This window comes from Fonsecaea erecta (genome assembly GCF_001651985.1).
Source record: "Fonsecaea erecta strain CBS 125763 chromosome Unknown Scaff2, whole genome shotgun sequence".
In the NCBI taxonomy this organism is placed as follows: domain Eukaryota; kingdom Fungi; phylum Ascomycota; class Eurotiomycetes; order Chaetothyriales; family Herpotrichiellaceae; genus Fonsecaea; species Fonsecaea erecta.
In genome coordinates this window covers 474,690-495,964 of record NW_017387245.1, presented here as the reverse complement: position 1 = coordinate 495,964, position 21,275 = coordinate 474,690, and the positions used below count along the sequence as shown (strand labels likewise).

General features: G+C 53.7%; 9 protein-coding genes across 9 annotated transcripts; 5 read left to right on the top strand and 4 right to left on the bottom strand.

The window, feature by feature from the left end:
• Window positions 1–290: 290 nt before the first annotated feature.
• On the top strand, window positions 291–1,331 carry AYL99_01949 (hypothetical protein; the record flags this gene model as incomplete). Its single annotated transcript, XM_018833465.1, has 1 exon — window positions 291–1,331. The coding sequence occupies one exon, from the start codon at window positions 291–293 to the stop codon at window positions 1,329–1,331; it is 1,041 nt and encodes a 346-aa protein (XP_018696089.1).
• Window positions 1,332–2,480: 1,149 nt separating this feature from the next.
• AYL99_01948 (hypothetical protein) lies at window positions 2,481–4,605 on the top strand (the record flags this gene model as incomplete). Its single annotated transcript, XM_018833464.1, has 4 exons — window positions 2,481–2,935; window positions 3,016–3,808; window positions 3,881–4,111; window positions 4,186–4,605. The coding sequence occupies 4 exons, from the start codon at window positions 2,481–2,483 to the stop codon at window positions 4,603–4,605; spliced, it is 1,899 nt and encodes a 632-aa protein (XP_018696088.1).
• Window positions 4,606–4,784: 179 nt separating this feature from the next.
• AYL99_01947 (hypothetical protein) lies at window positions 4,785–5,792 on the bottom strand (the record flags this gene model as incomplete). The annotated part of the gene is made up of 1 exon (XM_018833463.1): window positions 4,785–5,792. The coding sequence occupies one exon, from the start codon at window positions 5,790–5,792 to the stop codon at window positions 4,785–4,787; it is 1,008 nt and encodes a 335-aa protein (XP_018696087.1).
• A 2,053-nt stretch (window positions 5,793–7,845) lies between these two features.
• On the bottom strand, window positions 7,846–9,433 carry AYL99_01946 (hypothetical protein; the record flags this gene model as incomplete). Its single annotated transcript, XM_018833462.1, has 2 exons — window positions 7,846–7,919; window positions 8,014–9,433. 2 exons carry the CDS (start codon window positions 9,431–9,433, stop codon window positions 7,846–7,848), a joined length of 1,494 nt encoding a protein of 497 aa, XP_018696086.1.
• A 1,178-nt stretch (window positions 9,434–10,611) lies between these two features.
• On the top strand, window positions 10,612–11,867 carry AYL99_01945 (hypothetical protein; the record flags this gene model as incomplete). The annotated part of the gene is made up of 5 exons (XM_018833461.1): window positions 10,612–10,699; window positions 10,754–10,836; window positions 10,891–11,221; window positions 11,272–11,658; window positions 11,728–11,867. 5 exons carry the CDS (start codon window positions 10,612–10,614, stop codon window positions 11,865–11,867), a joined length of 1,029 nt encoding a protein of 342 aa, XP_018696085.1.
• Window positions 11,868–12,110: 243 nt separating this feature from the next.
• On the top strand, window positions 12,111–13,222 carry AYL99_01944 (hypothetical protein; the record flags this gene model as incomplete). Its single annotated transcript, XM_018833460.1, has 2 exons — window positions 12,111–12,154; window positions 12,238–13,222. 2 exons carry the CDS (start codon window positions 12,111–12,113, stop codon window positions 13,220–13,222), a joined length of 1,029 nt encoding a protein of 342 aa, XP_018696084.1.
• A 277-nt stretch (window positions 13,223–13,499) lies between these two features.
• AYL99_01943 (hypothetical protein) lies at window positions 13,500–17,291 on the bottom strand (the record flags this gene model as incomplete). The annotated part of the gene is made up of 2 exons (XM_018833459.1): window positions 13,500–13,679; window positions 13,785–17,291. 2 exons carry the CDS (start codon window positions 17,289–17,291, stop codon window positions 13,500–13,502), a joined length of 3,687 nt encoding a protein of 1,228 aa, XP_018696083.1.
• Window positions 17,292–17,870: 579 nt separating this feature from the next.
• Window positions 17,871–18,314, top strand: AYL99_01942 (hypothetical protein; the record flags this gene model as incomplete). The annotated part of the gene is made up of 2 exons (XM_018833458.1): window positions 17,871–17,925; window positions 18,094–18,314. The coding sequence occupies 2 exons, from the start codon at window positions 17,871–17,873 to the stop codon at window positions 18,312–18,314; spliced, it is 276 nt and encodes a 91-aa protein (XP_018696082.1).
• Window positions 18,315–18,643: 329 nt separating this feature from the next.
• Window positions 18,644–21,122, bottom strand: AYL99_01941 (hypothetical protein; the record flags this gene model as incomplete). The annotated part of the gene is made up of 3 exons (XM_018833457.1): window positions 18,644–19,616; window positions 19,667–20,757; window positions 21,081–21,122. 3 exons carry the CDS (start codon window positions 21,120–21,122, stop codon window positions 18,644–18,646), a joined length of 2,106 nt encoding a protein of 701 aa, XP_018696081.1.
• Between the last annotated feature and the right edge of the window lie 153 nt (window positions 21,123–21,275).

Sequence of the window (21,275 nt, the reverse complement as noted above, 5' to 3'; positions counted from 1 at the left end):
CGGCTCTTGGGTCGATCAGGCACGCCCTCGCCGGCGCTGAGAGAGAGGCGATGCTCGAGGCCCCAAGGTAATCGTCGTTTCTCTTTATCTCTCACTCTCTTCATCCTCGTCGCCTCTAGCTTTCTGCGTTTCCATGTTTACAAGAAAGCGGTTTTTTATTGCTTAAATATACAGTAAGGCCGCCCCCGCCCACGTCATTGCTGACCGCCGTACGCTGTGAACCGAGTCCCGACACGACAAGTAGGTGTGCTACCAACACGGCCAGCCGACTCCCCGACTTTCCTGTCGAGATGAAAAACTACGAATACCCTCGAGTCCGTCCTCCCACCTCTCTGCTCCCCCCTCAGCAGCCAGTCGACAATCGGTTTTCGTGGATGACCACGTCCGCAGACGAGGAAGATCGCGTGGGAGCAAGAAGAGAGACAACCCCTCCTCCTCCAATGCCAGCACTGCCGCAAGGTGTTGCACAACAAGTCCCTCCGCAGACACAGGCCCCGGTGCCAGCCATGGAACGACAGGTTTACGCTTGCGGTGTGGTTCCCTATCAGATGCACAACCCGGCGGTTGTACAACAGCAGCAGCAGTACATGCAAGCGGCGCAACAACCTGGCGCTTACGTCTCGCCGCCATATCCCACCCAGGTACCTATACTACAACAACAACCTCAAATGCCTCCTTCACCACCTCCTTCAGAGCCTGCAAAGCAACCGCCCATACCCGAAAACGAACCCACGAGGCCTATTGTGCCAGACACGAACCCTTTGACACCAACGACGCCCAAACCACCGAACCGAGCTAGCACCAACATGGCCATTGTGCCGCCTCCAGCCGATCCCTCTCAATTTTCTGCCCACGTATTTACGCCGAGTCCACAGTCCATCAAGGGCGGCTCGTGGCAGCATAGCTTTTGTTCTTGCGCCGAGCCTTCGACCTGCATCACCGGACTGGTCTGCCCATGCATTGTGTATGGGAAGACGCAATATCGGTTAGGGCTGAGGGATGAAAGAAAAGATCCGACGAACATGCTGGGATACACGGCAGTCAACGGGTCTTGCGTTGCATTTGGCCTTTTATGTGGAGTGAACGGCATCTTGGCCGCGATTCAGCATACGCGGGTGCGGAAGACGTACAACATGAACAAGGACTCCGGGAACGTCGCGGGGGACTGTCTCAAGGGCATTTGTTGTTGTTGCTGTGTCGTCGCACAGGATGAGAAGGAGGTCAGATTTCGAGAAGAGCAGGCCAGGAAACCTGCTGGGTCTGGCGCAAAGAGAGAAGGCTATGTGGCGCCCACGACTATGACCTTCAACCCTCCGCCTCAGTCGAGATGAACCAGGACACGAAGTTTGCTTGGGAGACACTCTGAATAGCATCGATCCCTGCAAGGTCTTCGTCCGCCCACTCAACATCGACACTGCCGGCAGGGGACCGGCAAAGCCACGGGAGCAGTTGCGATTTGTGCTATAGAGAGGGATGTTACGGGCGCAAGCCGATGTCAAAACGATACGCGGAGGACTCAGTGTATGCCTTCTTCTCTCTGTGCAGCAGCCAGGGAGACAGACACACAACCAGCCACCTCGCGCCCTTGAGCTCTTCTGGCCTGTGTTGTCGGGAACCATTTCCAGCTGTGCTCGCCTGAGCTAGCTCTTTTGTACATTTTGATACTTGGCTGAGCGCCACCCCAATGTACCAATACTTTGATGACGACGCGGGAACTTCTGTGGTCTGTACAGTAGTGTAAGGTTGATGAACTCGATCAGGTTCGACCAATTGCTGCTCTTCAATTACTGCTTCGGTGCCGAACGAACCTTGATGCGTCTGACAGCAAAAGGGGCCAAATAATTGGGTCCGAGATCATGTTGCCCTTGACTGACGTCTCTCGGTGTGTACCTCGTATTGCGCGCGGCTTCAGGCCTGTGACAGCAGGACTCATCTATGCAGCACACGAACACATTTGTCTATCTCTCAGGACATGCAACCCATCTGCAGGTCTCCTGTCCACTCGTCAACATCCCCAGAAAAGGCCTGAGAAGGGAATGAAACATCGCGGTGACTCGCGGAATTCTCGCCACCTCGTGTTGATGCAAAACCTTCCAGATTCGGCATTTTAGCAGCAATCTGTGCGGCTGAGCTTCACGTCGTTGTAGCTAACGGAATAGGCTCTCGCTCGCATCGTTCTTCTCCGGGGGAAATTGGCATTGTATGGCGGGGTGATACCATGTGTTTTCTCCCGCTTTCAGAGCTGTCACCCGAAGTCTATCCAATGTCACAGGTCGCTTCAGCTTTGACTTCAACTATGCTCCCGAAAATCAGGCCATGGCTTACGGCAAAGCTTGGGCTGTGAAAACGTCAGAGGGCTCTAGACATCGCCGTGTTCGTGTCGATATAATGAGCCCTTGTTTCCCCAGGTAAGACTGATTGATCTTCTCCTCAAACTGTCCTTGCCTCTCCCAACGCACTGCAGAGGCGATCTATACGAGATGTTCATTTCCTTTTTGTTCCTGCTGGTCTGGTTCTCGACCGCGGCGGTGACCCAGAATGCTTCCTCCCCCCCTTACGCTCCCACCTTCGTGCAATGCCCGAGCAATCTTCGCATCCGGCCCGCACAGAACGGTCTCAGCCCACGGGAGCAGCAATGGAGACAACAACGTCTGGGCAACGTGGTCAAGGCTCTGTCTTCCTACCTCACCAATGCGAACATCTCGAATTTCCAGGTCAAACAGTACCTGAGCAAGATCAACGCGTCGACGGCGCCGGTCGTCGGTATGGCCATCTCTGGTGGAGGTAGCCAGTCTGGCATGGGAGGACTGGGTCTGTTCCAGGCCTTCGACAACCGGTATCCTCCCGCCGTCAAGGCAGGTACAGGTGGCCTGGTGCAGTGCCTTTCATACCTCACCGGACTGAGTGGTGGAGGGTTTACCACCGTGCTGCCCCTGTAAGTGTGGCACTCTTCTTCCTTCCCGATAGTGAGTTAGTGAATGAGTGAGTGAGCAGTGGTTGACAATGGATGGACAGGGCCAGCAATAACTTCGGCAGTGTCGAGAGTCTTCGAGACAACGCCAATCTCACGGCCAGCTACCTGGTTGGGCCCGCCGGGAACGAGACGGCGCACTACCAGGCCGCTTTCCAGAACGCCTACTCCAAACACCTGGCCGGCTTCCCGGTCTCGGTCACGGACATCTTCGGCCAGCTCTATCGCCAATACCTACCCAAGTCGTGGGGCTATAAGACTGTGTCGGACATTGCCAGTCCCAACACGACCTTCTCCCAGGGCCTGGCGCCCATGCCGATTGTGCTCCTGTCCGAAGTGGTGCCCGGCTCGTCACCGTCCGTCGGCGGCATCATGTATCCCGGGGTCAACTCGACCAACCTGACCATGTATGAGGAGACGCCGTTCGAGTTCGGCAGCTGGGTTGGCGGGCGCGTGCAGGCCTTTATGCCCACGCAGTTTCTGGGCACAGCCATGAACAACGGCACGCCGGCGAGGGCGAGTACGAATTCGTGCGTGAACGGCTTTGACAAGGTCACCTTCGCCCAGGGCAGCACGGGTGGCGCCTGGAACTTCTGGCTCATCGACGCCTTCTACAACATCGCGCTCTTCTACAAGAAGCGGTCCCTCCTCGCTGCGGAGGGCCCCACGCCCTCGATCCCGATCCCACCGAGCCAGAGCCAGAATCCCGACGTCATCCTCGTCAACGAGACCGCTACCCTGTTCAACCAGACCTTCAACCAGTCCCTGTGGGGCACGTACCCCAATCCCTTTCACAACTACAACAAGAAAATGCAAGGCGAGACCGAGCTTCTGATCGTACGTTTGTTTTTCCCCATAATCATCATCATCCGCCCGCTGGGTCTCTCTATCTGACGTGTTTCTATCTAGGTCGACGGCAGCGAAACAGGCGAGACTATCCCGCTAAGATCTCTGATCGTGCCGCAGCGGAAAGTCGACTTCATCCTCGCCTTCGACTCCAGCGGCGAGGAACCCGACAACAACTGGGTGAACGGGACGACCTTTGGCATGAGCGCCGCCGCGGCAAAGCTCCATGACATTCCGTTCCCCGAAGTGCCCGACCCGGCGTCCTTTGTCAATCTGGGCTTGAATCGATATCCCGTAAGTTTCCATATTCCCTACTCCCTCCGGCTCCAACTCGTGATCTTCCAACAAACTCATGTGTCGACAACTAGACGTTCTTCGGCTGCAACGCCTCGGCATCGACGCCGCTGGTCCTGTACATTCCCAACGCGCCGTGGTCCGCGTACTCGAACTACTCGTACACGGTCCCCTCGTTCACCGACAACCAGCTGGACCTGGTCTTCAACAACTCGCTAAACACGGTGACGTTCGGTCTCGGCCAGCTCGACGGCGTGCGCGGCCAGGGTTCCACCCCTCCACCGCCCTTCCCGGCCTGCATCGCCTGCGGCCTCATCTACAAGTCCCTGCTGCGCGTGGGCGAGCCCCTACCCGCGACGTGCCAGGCCTGCTTCTCCGCGCACTGCTGGAACGGCACCACCGCCGACACCCCCGCCACCCCCGTGTATAACCCGAGCCTGTTCCTGGAGCCGGGCGTGGGGTACGCGCAGTGGAACGCGACGGTGTGGACTTGATAGAAGGCAAGGAGGAGGAGGAGGAGGAGGAGGAGGAGGAAGTATACAGGTTCCTCGTAGTACATAAAGTAAAGCACTGTTTGATTGTAGAGCCGTTGGCTCTCAAAGGGGTCGTTTGTTTGTTTGACTGCTTTCTTCCCCCTTTGGATATCAAGAGCCCATGCAGGCTTATTCCAACTTCAGCCATCGATGTCCATCGCGTCACCGTCTTCCTCCACATCCTCATTCTCGACCACCTCCTCCATGTCCACGTCCTTATCCTCCTCGTCCTTCTCCTTCACGTCCCTCTCCTCCTCGTCCTCGTTCTCGTCCTCTTCCTCTTCTTCCTCCTCCTCCACCGCGTTCTCGTTGAAGTACCCCTCATACCACGCTCCCACATCCTCCTCGTCGTAGTCATCGTCTTCGTCGTCCTCATCGTCCTCCTCCACCACCGCCCCGTGGTTAGCCTCGGTGTCCGTCTCTCCCTTGAACCAGGGAATTGATGCTGGAGCGAACTCCATCCCCTTCGGCTTGTACCGGTCTCTTCGGGCCCGAGCGGTCATCGGTGGTAACCGCATGCCTTGCTCGTCGATCTTCTTCGCCAGGAGGTCGCTCTCCTCGAAGATAAACTCCAGCCGCCTAAGCGGCCGGCGAGGAATTGGTATCTTCGCCTCTTCCTCCTCTTCGAAGCGCTCCTGCTCAAGTTCCTCCTCGGTCGGGTCCTCAATCCGCCCGAGGTATTCTGTCATGCCGGCGGCAACGCGATCCTGCGTGCCGTGAATCTCAATCTTTACGCTTGAGTTCACATTTTGTCCTGATGTGATGTTACGATTGAACCACGCGAGGTATGACCCAGTGTTGATAGGATTGATTGTGACGAATGGGTCTGAGCCTTTTCCAGCCGTCTTTTGGACCCAGAGGACCCATGGCTGAGCGTCTTCTGCGTATAATCCGTGCATCTCGTGCCAAGCGCGGTTGTTCACCCTCATCAGTTTGTTGTCAAAGGTCTGGAGGAGACTCTGTATGGATCTGCATTTGGCCGCCGGAAGGAAGATCGGATCAGTGACAATATCATGGTTCTGAACAAGCCGAACCTCTAGCCTCGTCAGCTCAGCGGCTGGAGTATTAGAGGGCTCGGCGTTCTGTGTGATCGTTGATTTTTGATTGCGTGGTCCTATAATAGGTAGGTTGAAGGTACTTGCTGACATCTTAACGGGGCTGCAAGGATCGGCGGATGTGGTAAAGGTAAAGAGTAAAGAGGTCAAGGGACAGTTGCGATTCTTCAGTTGATCGAATCCGCTGATCCAAGTGTATCCGGAAGAAAGTGGTCGGTCTGGATGTGAGAATGTGAGGATGTGAGGATGGGAAGATGTGATGGCGTGGTGAAGTGGTTTTTCTTTTCAAAATTCGTGTGATCGCCAAGTTGTTGTTATTGAAAACAGCGCCAAGTTGTTGCGAACAACAGTGAATTTGCAGATAGAACTGCCGCACCTGGTCCGCACACACAAGTCTCGAGATCAAAAATCATTGTGCACCGTCCCAGCCTCGAACCCCTCTCCTTTCAGATACCCGAAGAGACGGTGTGTCCGAACAGTCCGATAGGATGATAACAGGCCTGGAGATTTATTTATATTGGACAATGAGTGATGTGTTAGTTGGACAGCTGAGATGCCCGCCCTAATAAGATATCCCACTTACAGCACTGGTCCCTTCGCGAAAAGAAAGAGAGGATCAGAAGTCAGCCAAAAAAAAAAAGGTTTGTAACAATCCACAAGGCTATTGAGTGCGTATGAGCTGGAGTAACGGCCAGAGGCACTACTGTTACCAACATTTACCCATAACCTATAGGGACTCAGAGCAGGATTGTATGGAAGACAGGCCGAAGAGGGTGTCAGAATTCGTGGGACAGGCTGTTGTTATTAGTAGACTGTCTCGCACTATTCTGTCAGCAGGCAGAAGGGGAGCCATAAATTCTGGGGGTATACTTCTCTACCATGTGTTGATAAGTAAAGATTCCCACGAATTCTGACACCCTCAAGGGCACTTCTTCAATTGTTGAGAAGAATTGTGTGGCTTTAATTAATATGTTCGATTTTCTCCCTCTTTTTCATGTGGACCCACCTGGCCGTGGTGGTGAAGATACCGGCCTCCTCATGTGATGCAGTATGTGATGTCCAGCTGAGGATAGGTTTGGGGAGGGTGCCTTTTCCATCACTGCCATCTCCCATGCGCTCCCGGCAGTGCTTGGCGGCCTTCCAGCAAGATAAGATACACCGCGCGACGATTATTCGAATAGTTGATTCATCTCGGTCGACAATTCCTCGTCAGATGGCCCCAGATCGTGCGGCCCGGTCTCAAGAAGGATATACGTTCTCGCGATTGCTTCAGGCTTGATGCCGTTGGGGCGCTGGATGCAGGACTTGGATGACAGGATACATCTTTTTTTCTTCCTCTCTCGTATCCAAAAGGCCTCTTTGCTTCCTTCCTTTCTTCCTCCTTTCTTCCTTCCTTGATCTTCCCTTCTTTCTTCCTTCCTTTTTCCCTTTTTTCCAGCTCAAGGCATTCACACACACCCAGCCACCCACACACACACATCTCTCTCTTTCTCTCTCTCACACACACAGAGGTCCTGTGTGCTCTGCGATTATCACGACGGGTGACGCCGATAATCAGCACACCGGACCGAGGGCGAGGAGAGTCGAGAAAGGAGGACGTCCCATGATGGGGGCACGCATCCATCACCTGGCAGGATAACCGCTGGAGTGAAGTCGAGAATGAGTTTTCCGATCAGGGCCACGCCAAGAACCCCAGATCCAGTTAGGCCGATCAATCCCGGGTGGGCCTATCACTATTATTTGTGGAGCCTCCCTGACTTACTGTATGTACCTGTACCGACTCGCCGAGTATATGGAGCACGGACAATCAAACCACCTGAGCCAGAGAGGGAGGCCCTCCCACAATGGAATGCGAGACGAAGCCTTTTCATATTGGGGGGCGGGAGGGAGGGAAGGGGTATTGTATTGAGGAGTATAAATTCGAAATTTTCCAATTGTTGTTCCTACATGAGAGACACGTGGGCTACTATACTACTATGTACGTACAACATTATTCCCAGAGAGACAGACAAACAGGTGATGATACGCCCCTTCCCCTTTCCCCCAGAATATTCCGGTGTGCCCACTTTTACAACGCCGAAGCAGCCCCCCAGCCAGGGTTCATTCATAAGTTACATGCATGACTAGACCTGACTTGATTGGATAATCACGCCTTGACCAGCTTGTTGACGGCCTCCTCGATGCGGTCGCCCAGAGACTCGTCGACACGGCGGAAGAGATCTACAAAGAAGGGCCCGTTAGCAAATTATATACTCAGACACACACAGGACGCACGCTTGGATCGCATGCAGATGATGGATGATGATGAACTTACCAAAGACCTTCTCACGCAGCCAGTCCCTCTTGACGCCGGCGATGTTGCCGGCGACGTTGGCGATAAAGGCTTCCTGCGCGCCCGGCTCCTTGGCCATGACCTTGGTCCACAGGGCGCGGGGCTGCTTGAAGTCCTCGTCAGTCACCTCGGAACTGAACACGACGGGCCCTTCCAGAAACTCCTCGGTCGGCTTGTATTGCGACTCGACGCCGACGGTGTGGAAGCCTGTGGGATGGATGGTACTGTTCAGGTAGTTTGGGTCCAGGCCATAGTTGGCGCTGAAGTTCATGAAGCCATCCCGCTCCGTGGGGATGTAGATGGGCACCTTGGCCGCGTTGGTAGGCAGCATCTGGTAGTTGACGCCCAGGCGGTAGCGGGCCGCGTCGGGGTAGGCGAACATGCGGGCCTGCAGCATCGGATCGGCACTGGGCTCGATGCCGGGCACCAGGGTCGACGGGGAAAAGGCGGCCTGCTCGATCTCGGCAAAGTAGTTGGTAGGGTTGGTGTCAAAGACTAGTTTGCCGACGGGTCGGAGAGGGTACTGCTCATGAGGCCACACCTTGGTCATGTCGAAGATGTTGACCGGGCACAAGGCCACGTCAGCCGGGTGGATGGTCTGAATGGACACGGTGTACGAGGGATAGTTGCCCTTCTCGATCTCGTTGAACAGGTCGTTCGTCAAGAAGTCAGGGCTCTCACCCGCAAGTCTGGTGGCCTCTTGGCTGGTCAGATTCTTGATGCCGCCGTCGGCGTGAATGTGGATTTTGACGTAGTGGAACGAGCCATCCTTCTTCGTGAACTTGTAGGTGTGGCCACTGTATCCGTTGATGTGGCGCAAGGACGCGGGCGTGCCCCGCTCGCTGAAGAGGAACATCAACGCGTGAATCGATTCGGGCGAACCGACGTGGAAGTCCCAGAACATGTCGGCATCGGAAGTGTGTGTGGCAGGATGTCTCTTGTGGGAACGGTTCAGCGAGGGGAATTTGATGGGGTCTCGGACGAAGAAGACGGGCTGGTTGTTGAAGACCCAGTCATTGTTCCCTTCGGCGGTCTTGAACTTGATCGCCCAGCCGTGGAAGTCACGAATGGTGTCAGCGGAGCCAGCTTCCGGGCCGACGGTGGAGATTCGGGTCAAGACCTCCGTCCTCTTGCCAATGCCAGTGAGGAAGTCAGCGTCGGTGATGTCGGAGATGTCGTGGGTGACTTGGAAATAGCCTCGAGCGCCGGCGGCTTTGGCATGGACGACTCTTTCCGGGATTCTCTCACGCGAGAAGTGGGCAAGGGTCTCGATCAACTGGGTATCTTGGAGAAGGACGAGGCCGCCGCCCTGCTTGTTGCGGACTTGGACACTTGTGTCATTGCGGGGGAGAGGAGCACCCTCGGCAAGTGTATAGAGGTTATGAGGACCACCGACAATCATGTTTGGCAGAGAATATATAAGATTGAAGGATGATGACCAATTGAATAGTGTACTTGGATTGGAAGGTCAACTGTGCTTGGGAGGTATTCAGGGAGAAAGCAGGAGGATACTCGCCCTTTTGTATCGTACTGCAAGACGTCTGGATTGAGCAACGCCTAACCATGTTGTTTCCAGCAGCCATCCTCATTTCCATTGCTCCCATAACGCACACTCTCATCACCCGTCGCCGCATTAGACCCTATCATTCAAGGCTCCATGTTCCAAAATGTGCCTCTCTGACTGGTCGTGGACAAAAATTCAGGCAATGAGATCGTAACAAAGATTAGCCAGCCTTGGGAAAATGTTGCGCGCTAATCCGTAAGTTGAACCTGGGTGATTTGTTACCCCCCTGCGAGCTGACAGTAGTGCATGTCGACGTCATCGTTGGCGAGGACCCGCAGATGCTTTCTCTGTCATGGAGCCATGCACTTGAGCCAGATCCGGCAACTGTCCTGCAAGAGGCAGCATTGAAGCAACGTGTGTGTAAAGAAACAATAAGAGGTCGCCGACCGCCGCGGAGAAGAGGAAGAGGAAAATCTTTTGTCCGAGTTTGTTCCGGAATCTCGTTCGCTGCTTTTAGTCGCAGCAAATAAGTCGCTACGTCAGTCGGTCCATTTTTCCGCCTGAAGTTCGGCCACACGGGATTGTGGACTGTCATTCTCAAGTCATATTCTGCCAGTGTCCCATATCATATACCTGCCGCTTCCTCTCCCTCAGTGGGAGGGTAGACAGATATAAGGCGGCGACGAGGCTTGATTCTTCCCTTGTCGGTCTAGAATTGCTCTGGACTTCTCCTTCATGCGAGCCACTGATAAACCTTAGCGACCCTCGACGCTAGCTTTGCTCTTGACATGGGCACTTACAGAGGTTTGATCCTTTCGACTATGAGGGTAATGCCACTGTAGCTCTTGTAATTGCATCCTGTGGGTGAAGTTGAACTATCCTCTCGTTATCGCTTCTGATTGGCTTGTGATTGGGTCGATCTATTATCCATCTTACTGGTCGATCACTTGCGAGATGGAGCCCTCGCTTTGTAATTTTCGAGATAGAGACTGTCTTGGGATTGAGCACGCCTGTCGACTCACCATTCGACGTGCTGCCACAAGCCTCGAGTATACCATCTGTCACCTCAACCAGACATGGCCCTCCCAGCGCATTTTCCCTTGAAAGTTGCCGGTGGAAAGACTGTCCAGATCCCATCTGTCGGATTTGGGACCTGGGGTGGAGGTTTGTCTCTGGCTCTGATGAACTCTTGATGCGCCTGTCTGACTCTCCTCAAAGGCAATCCAGGGTGGTGCAAAGAGGCCACATTGACGGCTCTGAGACTGGGGTACAGACATCTAGATTGTGCTTGGATATATGGTGTATGATGCATGCCCACCGAGAGTCGAGGCCACTTGCCACTGACTCGAGATCAGGTGGATGAAGAAGTTGGAGCCGCGATCCGAGAATCAGGAATCCCCCGATCCGAGCTGTTCATCACGACCAAGTTCTGGCCGCACTTCTCCGCCCCCGAGAACCTGAAGCTATGCCTGGACCAGTCCTTGAAGAAGATGGGCCTTGACTATGTCGACTTGCTCCTGGCGCACTGGCCCGTCGCATTCCAACCGATATCGAGGGACGCCCTTGAGAATGCAAATAACCGTGCCTTTGTCTCCAAGTCCGAGAAGGGAATCTTGGTGGAGCCCGGCACAGACAAAGCAGTCATTGATTGGGAACATACCACCCACAATATCGCGACCCAAGCCGGTGAGTTGTAGTGGTCCACAGGTGGTGGAGGCTGCTGAGCATTTCTTCAGGCCACACAGGCAGCTACGTTCCTACGTGGCAGGCGATGCAGAGACTAGTATCGGCCGGCAAGACACGAGCTGTTGGGGTTTCCAACTTTTCCATATCCGAAGTCCAGGAGCTCTTACCTTACGCTCGAGACGTGCCGGTATCTTGCAATCAGGTCGAGGTTCATCCCTGGCTACCGAATAACGAGCTCATCTCGTTCATGAAGGAGCATGGCATCGTTGTCACTTGCTACTCTCCATTTGCAGGTCAAAAGGCGGACGGAGAGACGCTCCTCAAAGATCTTACGGTCAAGAAGATCGCCGAGAAGAATGGGATGGACGTCGGGCAGTTACTGCAGAGTTGGGCTGTTCAGAGAGGCACTGTACCCCTGGGCAAGAGCCAGACAGAAGGTTTGTGTGCATTCTCTCCTTTCTTGACCTCCGAGTCCTGGTGGATCACGTTGACTGACAATCTTCCAGCGCGAATCAAATCTAACCTCGCAATAAAGGAGCTTTTGTCAGAAGATATGAACGCCCTCGATAGGCTCGAGATTCCGGGCGGCAAGGGGAGGACGATTGACTACAGTGACGAGTGGGGAATCAATCTCTTCTCCAATTGATAGGAGGAGAAAGACTATAGAAGCAATAGAACAAGCCACATTGAATGCAAGATGCTTTACACAGTAGACGCAATCAAGAAGATTATATACCTCAATACCTCGTCTAGCAAACGACAAGACTTGGTGCGGGGTTAAATATTTTATGAACATCTCCGCACGCAGCGTCGCCCGATATTTTTTTTCCGCCGTGCAATCCAGTCCGTCCTCACTGCAAAGTCCCAAGCACTGCAAAACCACCTCAAGATGCCCCATAAACATAAACGTAAGCGTGAGGAAGATGAGTCAAAGTACGTGTGTCCCCTTTCCGGAACCACCCCGCGAAAATCGCAGGAAGAATCACAACTAACAAGAGCCCACGGGCCTGCTCCAGTTTCGACCTTCCGCCCACGTCGCGGGCCCGAACGCTGTCGGTCCACCAGAAGTCAGAACCCATTTTCACCTCCGACGCGGACAAGAAGCGTGCGCAGGAAGTCAGGAAGCAGCAGAGGAAGAAGAATAAGAAGGGCAATAGTAATGATGAGGGCCACTTCGAGGACGACACACCCAAGGCCTTTAGACGACTGATGTCGTTCCAGCCCGGTGGGAAGAGGATACCCTCGGGCCTAGACGATGGGAATACCTCGAAGAAGAAGCAGAGGCAGAAGCAGAAAAGGGAGGACAAAGTGACACCACGCTCAACCTCGGCGTCGTCGAAACCTGAAGGGAGAAACGCCACAACCACCGCTTCGACGGAACCGTCCAACCCACCAGCACCGGACACCACCACGAAGGCGGCCAAAAACAACACCATCATCCCCCACATCCTCCCGGGCGAATCTCTCGCCGCGTACTCCCAGCGGGTAGACCAGTCTCTCCCGCTGACCTCGATTCCGAAGCACCGCACACGCCTCAACACGATCCCGGGGCTGGAGAAGATCAAGACGCCGCTCACGAAGCACAACAAGCGCCTGGCGCGCATGCAGCAGGAGTGGCGGGCCACGGAGCAGCGATTGAGGGAGAAACAGGAGGAAGAGGACGAGGAGCGCGCCGAGCGGCGCGAGGAGGACGAGATCCTCTGGCTCGGGGCGGGGATCGATCCCGCGAAGCAGGTCGTCACGTTGAGCAAGGGCGGTGGGAAGAAGGCCAAGAAGAGGCGTAAAGGCGGTGCTGGTGGCGCTGGTGGGAGGGTGGTGGACGTCGACGACGACGCCGACCCCTGGAAGATATTGGAGAAGAAGCGCCGTGAGGAGGGCCAGTTGGGTAGGCAGGTCAATTTACAGGACGTGGTGGCCGCGCCGCCGATCTTGAAGCCCGTGAAGAATATCTTCAAGGAGAAGCCGCAAAGAACGACGACTGGGGCGATCTCGGTAGTATAAAAAAGGCCTTCCAACTTGACGAGATGAACCGCGCAAAAAGAGAGCAATTTGAGAAATATGTTTCCATGGGTCACACCTACTCTGATATGACTTCCATTTGCATCAACATTTGAAGCTGGTCAATTACGTTGCGGAGGGTGTATCCCTGTTCCAAATCCATATCCACGCCTCCTCGAGCCAGGGGACTCCCTCCTTTCCTTCTCGTGCACAATATCCCGCGAGCAGCTTCAACGTCAACAAACCCAATAAGCACGAGGCCCTTTCCAACATACCGGTTTCAACCCCAGGTGCCTCCTCCACCTCCCTTACCTTGCCTTCTCTGCGCACTTAACCGCCAGTCATCATCTCCACTGGCGAATTTATTGTGCAAGGGTTGAATCCTTTCTGCCTTCTTGCGCTTGCTCAAACGATCTGTGGGAGCGACCTTGAAGAACGTCGGGGCAGCTTCAACGAGCCACTGTAACCAAGAGTTAGTAACCAGTATCAATTGGAAATCAGAGGGAGACGATGGAAACAGGTGCAATGGAATGAAGAATGTCATAGATGGCAATATGATACGTACCTTAGGTTCAATCACAGTCGCGCAGTGCATATACTCCTTGGTCGTCAGCACCAAGGTGTGGAAGATGACATGTTCGGCCGGTTTTCCGAACAGTGCGGAACTAGGATGCATGTACACGGGCGTGCCCTCAATAAGAGTTTTGTATCCCTCCTGCGGATCCTTTCGTGCCGAGTTCCTGAAAAATCCGGCGCAGAGTGCTTGTCGAACCTTGATCGTATTGCGGCCGCAAGAGACAATTTGATGTTTGTACCGTTCCATGATCGTGACGAGCTGCTGGCGCACATCTCGAGCTCGCGCTATTGAACGCTTCTGGATAAAGTTCTCGAAACACCAGGGATCACTGTACCGAGATTGCTTCCACGCATTGTAGACGTTGAGCAGCGTAAGATGGTCGCCGTGGGGATCGTGAAACTTCGCCTTTTTCTGGTCCGCCTGCTGTTGCTTCTCCTTGGGACGGTAAAACACCGTCTGAACGGAAAGCATCGCCACGATAGTAAGCATCTCTTCCGAACAGCCCAAATCAACAGATGCGATCAGGGCCTTTGATAAAGAGGGCTCCATTGGGAAATCGGCCATTTTGCGGCCCAGTCGTGTGAGAAGACCTTCATCATCGAGGGCAGAAAGAGCGTAGAGTTCTTCGAGGGCGGTTAACATAGTATTCGTTGGTGGTGGGTCCATGAAGTCGAAATGTAGGAGATCGTTGATACCCATTGCTTTGAGCATGAGGATGGTGTTGGAAAGATTCTGGCGCTGGATTTCTGGTATGGAAGTGGGGAGCATTTCGGATTGGTATGCTGCTTCGGTATATAGCCGGAAGCATTTGCCTGGACCGGTTCTCCCTGCTCGACCGGCTCTTTGTTTGGCTTGTGCCTGGGAAATCGGTGTCACAACAAGCGAATCCATCCCAAGCTTGGGATCATAGGCGTTCTGCTTGACAAAGCCTGGGTCAATCACGTAGTAAATCCCGTCAATGGTGATAGATGTTTCGGCAATGTTCGTGGCAATGACCACTTTTCGACCACCTGGCGGCGCAGGCTCAAAAATTCGGCTCTGCATTTCGCTGGGCAGGGCGGAGTAGACGGGGAGAATGACCAGTTCAGGAACGCTAGGTCCTAACGCCTTCATCCTTTCGTAGAGAACCTCGCAGCTGGTGTCGATCTCTTCCTGTCCAGTCAAGAACAACAGAATATCACCCGGTGGTTCGGTCAGGTGAATTTGCATGACGGTAGTCAAGGCCGCATCTAAATAGTCTTCCTCGGGTTCTCTTGAATACATGATTTCGACGGGGAACGTTCGGCCAGGAATGGAAAAGATCGGACACTGGTTAAAGTACTCAGAGAATTTGTCGGCGTCGAGAGTGGCTGAGGTGACAATCAGCTTCAGATCAGGCCTCCTCTTTAGGGTTTTCTTGAGCAGTCCAAACAAGACATCTGTGGCAATGGTTCTCTCGTGTGCTTCATCCAGCATGATGACGCTGTAGCGCTTGAGATCAGGGTCCAGCAAGATCTCTCGCTGAAGCATTCCGTCAGTCATGTATTTGATCTTCGTGTCTGGTGAGGTTCGATCCTCGAAACGAATTGTATAGCCGACCTCCTTGCCCAATTCGCAGCCGACTTCCTCGGAGACACGCTTCGCGACAGACATGGCTGCCACACGGCGGGGCTGCGTACAGCCAATCATGCCGTGGTTGGCATACCCTGCTTCGGCAAGATACTGGGTGAGCTGGGTCGTCTTACCAGAACCGGTATCTCCAACCACGATAAGTAACTGGTTCGCGGCAACAGCCTCGAGAAGCTGTTTGCGGAAGTGGAAAACGGGAAGGGACTCCCTTTGCTGCTTAATGGTCATATCCGTCCGGCGGCCGTAGGACTGGTTCTTGCCTTGGGTTGCTCGTTTCCACTCAGGCACAGCCTCTATAGCTCGAGATGATTGTTGCTGGGCCTGTCGCAGGTCCGACGCGAATTTTCTCTGTTCAGGGTTGATCATCGGATCCTGCCATTGCGCGTTGAGATCAACTTTAGATGCCTCGTCTGCGGCTCGCTCGGCTGCTTCCTGTTGTTTGAGGTCTTTTCTCTCCTTTGCTAGGTTTGTGCCCGCTTGGGCGGCCCTATTCAAAGACCCTTCGGGAGCCTTCACAACTCGAATAGGTGACAATTCCAGGGACAGCTTGGTTTGACCCGCAAGGAACGGTGGCTCCTCTTCTCGGACCTCAATGTCGATGTCTTCCTCCTCCTCAAACTGTTCTTCTCCGTTCAAGGTGGCGTTATATTCCTCGTCAATATCGGGATAATCTTGTGCGGATATAGCACCTGAAGCGATGAGTTGCTTGATCTCCCATCGTTCTGGGGACGTTAATCTCTTTCGCGTCTTTCCAGGCTTCGAAGACAAGCCATCTTCAATAACGGGAACTGTGCTGCTCAGACCTCCGTAACGGTCATCAGACGGCAGCCCGTTGAGCCGTTCCATATTGGCACCAGAAGCTATCCTTCTAGATGGAACGAGATCTTGCCCAGTAACCTGATCAACCTCTTTCATCGACAAGCTGAACTTGTTATTCTCCATCTTGACGACTTTGACCTTCACGTGCTGTCCACGAGATAGAAGATCCGACGGGTGGTTGACCCTAGCGCCTTCTTGGATAGCTGAGACATGAATCAGTCCACTGACATTGCCTTTGACACCTTGAAGACTAGCAAACGCGCCAAAGTCTTTGATTCCATTGATCACTGCATCGTAGACTTTGTAGAGCACAGGGTACTCATCGACCTCACGAGGAGGTGGCCTTTGAAAATCATCGTCTTCATCATAGTCGCGCCGCCTGTTCTTCTGGTGGCCATTTCGTCTCTCGTCGTAGCGGTCTCTGTAACCCGTCGGCCTGTCTTCGTAACTTTGATCCTGGTATTTCCGCGACCTCTTCTCCTCGCGGGGGCTAGGACTTCGCGACCAGTATTTGCGTCTTGGTTCTCGGTCTCTTGCATAGTCGTCACGATCAGGACTGCGACTTCTCTTCCTGTTTCTTCCCGCTGCGCCATTTGTACCGTTCTTTGAGTTTCCCGCAAGGCCTTCGAGAAGGGCAAAAGTGTCGTCCTCCGCAGAGTGATTCGCCCGATTTGCTTTCTGCGCAGCAATGTCGTCCTCGGAGTCAGTCCAGGACGGTTGGCGATCTGGGACTGCGAGACCCTTGAAAAGTTTTGCTTTGCGGCCGATCGCATCCAACTCGTCCATATCCGATGTGCCATTCCCCTGCGCAGCTTGTTTCTGACTCTTTTTGTAGTTGGGATGCATCGTCTTAATCAACCGGTCGATGCTCTCGACCAAGCTGTTGGGAAACTCTGCACCCATGCCCGCCAGGATCTCCTTGAACTTTTCCAAGTTGCCTCCGCATTTTTCGTGCTGGTCGATGACAAACTCGGCGAGAGTCTTGTCGTTGATTCCCAAGTGGTTTTGCAATTCGGAGGTGACTCTGGAAACGAGCGACAGCAGTTCGAGGGATGTGAAGTCGTCCATGGCCGCGCAGGGACGAGCTTCTGTCTAGGCGTTGTGCAATTACTGTTCGAGGGCAGGACTGGTCCAGCCAGTTGTCGGCCCTTAGTGTGTGGTATTCTCGGTGTCGGAGATGGACATGGAAATTTTGCGAAGCCGAAGCGGGATGCAGCCTGCGGATCAAAGAGCCTCGCCTCGCTTGGGTTGGCTCGATCTGGGTGGCGGCACCAACGGCGACTCGGTGGCGCAAGCTCTGTTGGATCCCTGGGTGGCACCTGGCGAATGGGCTCGATCTCTTGCCAGGTGAATGGCCGGGTCTTTCTTGAGTCGAGGCCCTGAAATGGCATTACACGGTGGGTGGGATGGTGACGACGGTGCCTGCATCGCGTCAATTGTCGGTAGATCACCCCTCCTTGAACCCTCAGATTCATCTCGAGCAAGGTAGAAAAAGGCACCCTTCACCCCGCCCTCAACTGTCTACAACCGTCCTTCATTTCTCTTCCAGCTATCCATTACCCTCCTACAAAGAACACCCTCCTGCAGTCATCTGGCTTTGTACAGAGTTCATCCAAGCCTGACGTATTGACATCACCGTCACTGAAAATGGAGAACATTCGAGCAAAGATCAAGCGCCGTCTCAGCCACAAAGACAAAGAAGGTCAGTACATCATTTCCTCGTTGTCTTCTTGAGAACCCCTCCAGTAGTAACTACAAAGCATGAGATGGACGGTCTTGCGTCCAACCAATCCCTATCCCCTGGTCCTCACTGTTCATCCTTCTTTCCATCCGGATTGCCGGCGGGCTCCCCTGCTAACATTGTATCCAGTCAACTTCGACGAGCATGATTCAGCCGACGAGGAAACCATGGACTATGTCACCAAAGAGGCCGATGACGCAGAGAGAGATGGACACGACGCCGGCAAGCCGGGGAGCTTCTTGAACCGACTGATTCTGCATGGCAACAAAAAGACCGAAGATCAACTCGCTCGTGAAATGGCAGCTTCTAACCCATCGGCGGGCGCCGACAAACACATTACTCAACAATGAGCACATTGAGTGACATTAAGACCGACTCAGCATCAAGTCGCTTGAGGAAGCATTGAGATTGGTATTGGTGGAAGAAAGCCATTGATACACGGTACCACATAGCAACACAATGGAAGATTCATTCACTCCCGTACACTTTTTTGTGCACATCGTGACCACTTGATATTTTCCTGAACGACAATCTCCATCATGCTCTGCAGAATGTGCTACAGGGTTGTGGTGAATCCCCGTTTGCAAGATATACTGCGTCTGTCTGTCGAGATACGTTGCTGCTTTTGGCAGGATGCGAGGCCTTCACATATCCTGCAAGAACCGGACAAGAGCGCCAATCATCCGTGCGCTACATTGTAGGTCTGTGGAGGCAGAGATTCGTCGAACTCAACGGCTGCAGAACCCCGGACCCAGTTGACAGGAACGGCTTTGCCTTCTTTTGGTAGCTCTGATTGAGGTCCTTGATTGGTTGTTTCATTTTCTTCGGTTTCGATGTACGGGAGAGTCATCCTTTTTTTGTATGACAGGACTCTCTTCCGTAGATCGGGGTTAGCAGAAAATTCGAGGAGACAGGTGTTGATTCGTTCTTCTACCAGCTCTTTGGCGTACACCGCCATCTCCCTGTCCTTGAAGATGCCCAAGAACCTGTAACTAAGCCAGAGGTACAGGACTAGGGACTTGTGGAGGTCTTCTAAACTTTCCAAGTATGCTCGGTCCCCGGAGATGGGCCTTTCAAGAACCTCTAGTTGGACTTCAGGTACGTCGACGATCGTCACCTGTCTTCGCTCCGCCACACATCTCGCAAAAGCTCGCATCACCTCGTCCATTGCTTGTGAGGCTGAAGTGGCCGGTGCAGCTGTCAACATGATGCGTTGGGTCATGGTCAACTCTCGGACAGGTTCGATCACTCGAGAAATTCGACTTTGGTCTCGAATGCTGCAGACTCGAAATCGTTCGTGCGTGGCGGCTTTTCCACACAGACGCCTCAGGATGTATTCAAAAGGGACTCCTTTTGGTAGACGACTCTCAAGCTCTTCCATGGCCTCGGCGGGTGGAAGCATGCCTGCTCTTTTAATTGGTGCAGCCTCTGAATCCATGGCAGCTCGCACCAGAGGGAGATCCTCATCATTGAGAGTCGTGACCAATCCCACATTAGACTCCGAAGTGGCTGCGGTGTTGTGCATGGCCTGATGCGCATTTCGGAAACGTCCAGCTCGACCACCAATTTGCTTGATTTGAGCAGTGGACAGCTGCACAATGGAAGTCCCATTGAACTTCGAAACACTGTGGAAGACGATCCGTTTCACGCTCCTAGTCAGACATTAGCTCTGCCGTCTTCGAATTCACCAAAGGCATCCTACAGGTTCAATCCCATGCCGATAGCATCGCTGGCGACCAGAAAGTCGTAGTCATTGTTGGGGTCGTTGAACAGAGCGGCCTGCTGCGCCCGGGTTTCGGGAGGAAGACTTCCGTATACAATGGCACAACGGCGGCCTGTGTCCAGTTCAATCTGCTTTTTCAACGCGTGTATGTTCACCACCGAAAAGGCTACAATGCAGTCACCCTTGCGTAGGTTTTTGAGGTCTCCTCGCAGACTCTTTGTCATGACCTTGAGCGGATTCAGCCTCTTATACTCATGCACATGAAGTATATCACCGGTAGATGCTGTCAGCTCGCGGACAAGGGGAAGCACTCGAGTTTCCCCACAAATGTGAACTTCCTTTGCATTGGCACCAAGAAAGGCTCGAGTCCAGGCCCAACCTCGATCCTGGTCAGCCATCATCTGCACCTCGTCAATCACGGCGACCTCAAACCGCGCGGAGATGTCGACCATTTCCACAGTCGAGGCGCGTAGCTTCGTATTAGGGTCATCCTCTAGCCGAACATCGTCTCCAGTTATAAGGTCGCAGGGAACACCCTTTGCTTTGAACCTCGAATATACTTCGTGTGCTAGCAACCGCAGAGGACCCGCGTAGAACCCGTCTCCGCTCTCTTCGAGACGTTTCAGGGCATTGTAGGTTTTCCCTGAGTTGGTCGGGCCGATGTGCAAATGGACATCTCTTTGCACTTGTCGAGCATTGGTATACCATTCTGTAGGGAATTGCAGGTCATCAAGCACCGAACCCTCCTGCGGAGCATCTTGTGCCTTTCTCACGAGGACGTAATCAATGAAGCCAAAATGTAGCACTCTCGGGAGTTCGGTCTGCCAGTCGCCCAACTGCGCACGGCCAATATCATATATCAGTCCGTCAAAATCCGCACTTTCAGAATCGCCCTGTCCGACCAATACATTTTCGAGCCGTTCTCTGAATGCAGGCCAGTACGTCCCACGAGGATCGAGCGCTGCAAGTTGTGTAACTTCTGATTCTGCTGTCACTTTTGTGGTCTCCAAGCGCTTCTTCAATTTCGACAAGCTGACACGAACACGGTTGTGACTCGCATCGGGCGAGATCTGAATTGTTTTAGGGACCGGACGCCGACTTGGCCGGCGAGACTTTGAGGGATCAGAGACAACGGATCTCACAGAAAGGGGGGCTTTATGGTGTTTTCTGTCCGGCCGACCAGCGGTGGTAGAGAGGACACGGAGATTCTCAGAACATCGTCTCGGCGTTAATGCAAAGAAGGCTCGAAATGAACAGAAGAGGCATTGCGCTCGACGGGTTGAAGGAGTCAACATGCCAGGGCAACTGCCGGCAGCGTTGTAAGAAGGCTTCAGAAAGATACCAAAAACTGAGAGAATTGATCACACCGCCAACGCAGACCTCCTCGAATCACTATTGTATAGTATCGGAAGGGAGAGAACGCCACCGTCTTCATGGTCGTCATTGAAAAAGTTGGAGATATATTCAGCCTGATCACGTGTTAGGCTTTCCTTAGGGCGAGGCTGAAGTGCGGACCGATGTCACCGCAGCTTGCGACAAAGTATCCCACCCCACAGCCAAAGCACATCGATGCATGCACACATGAAAC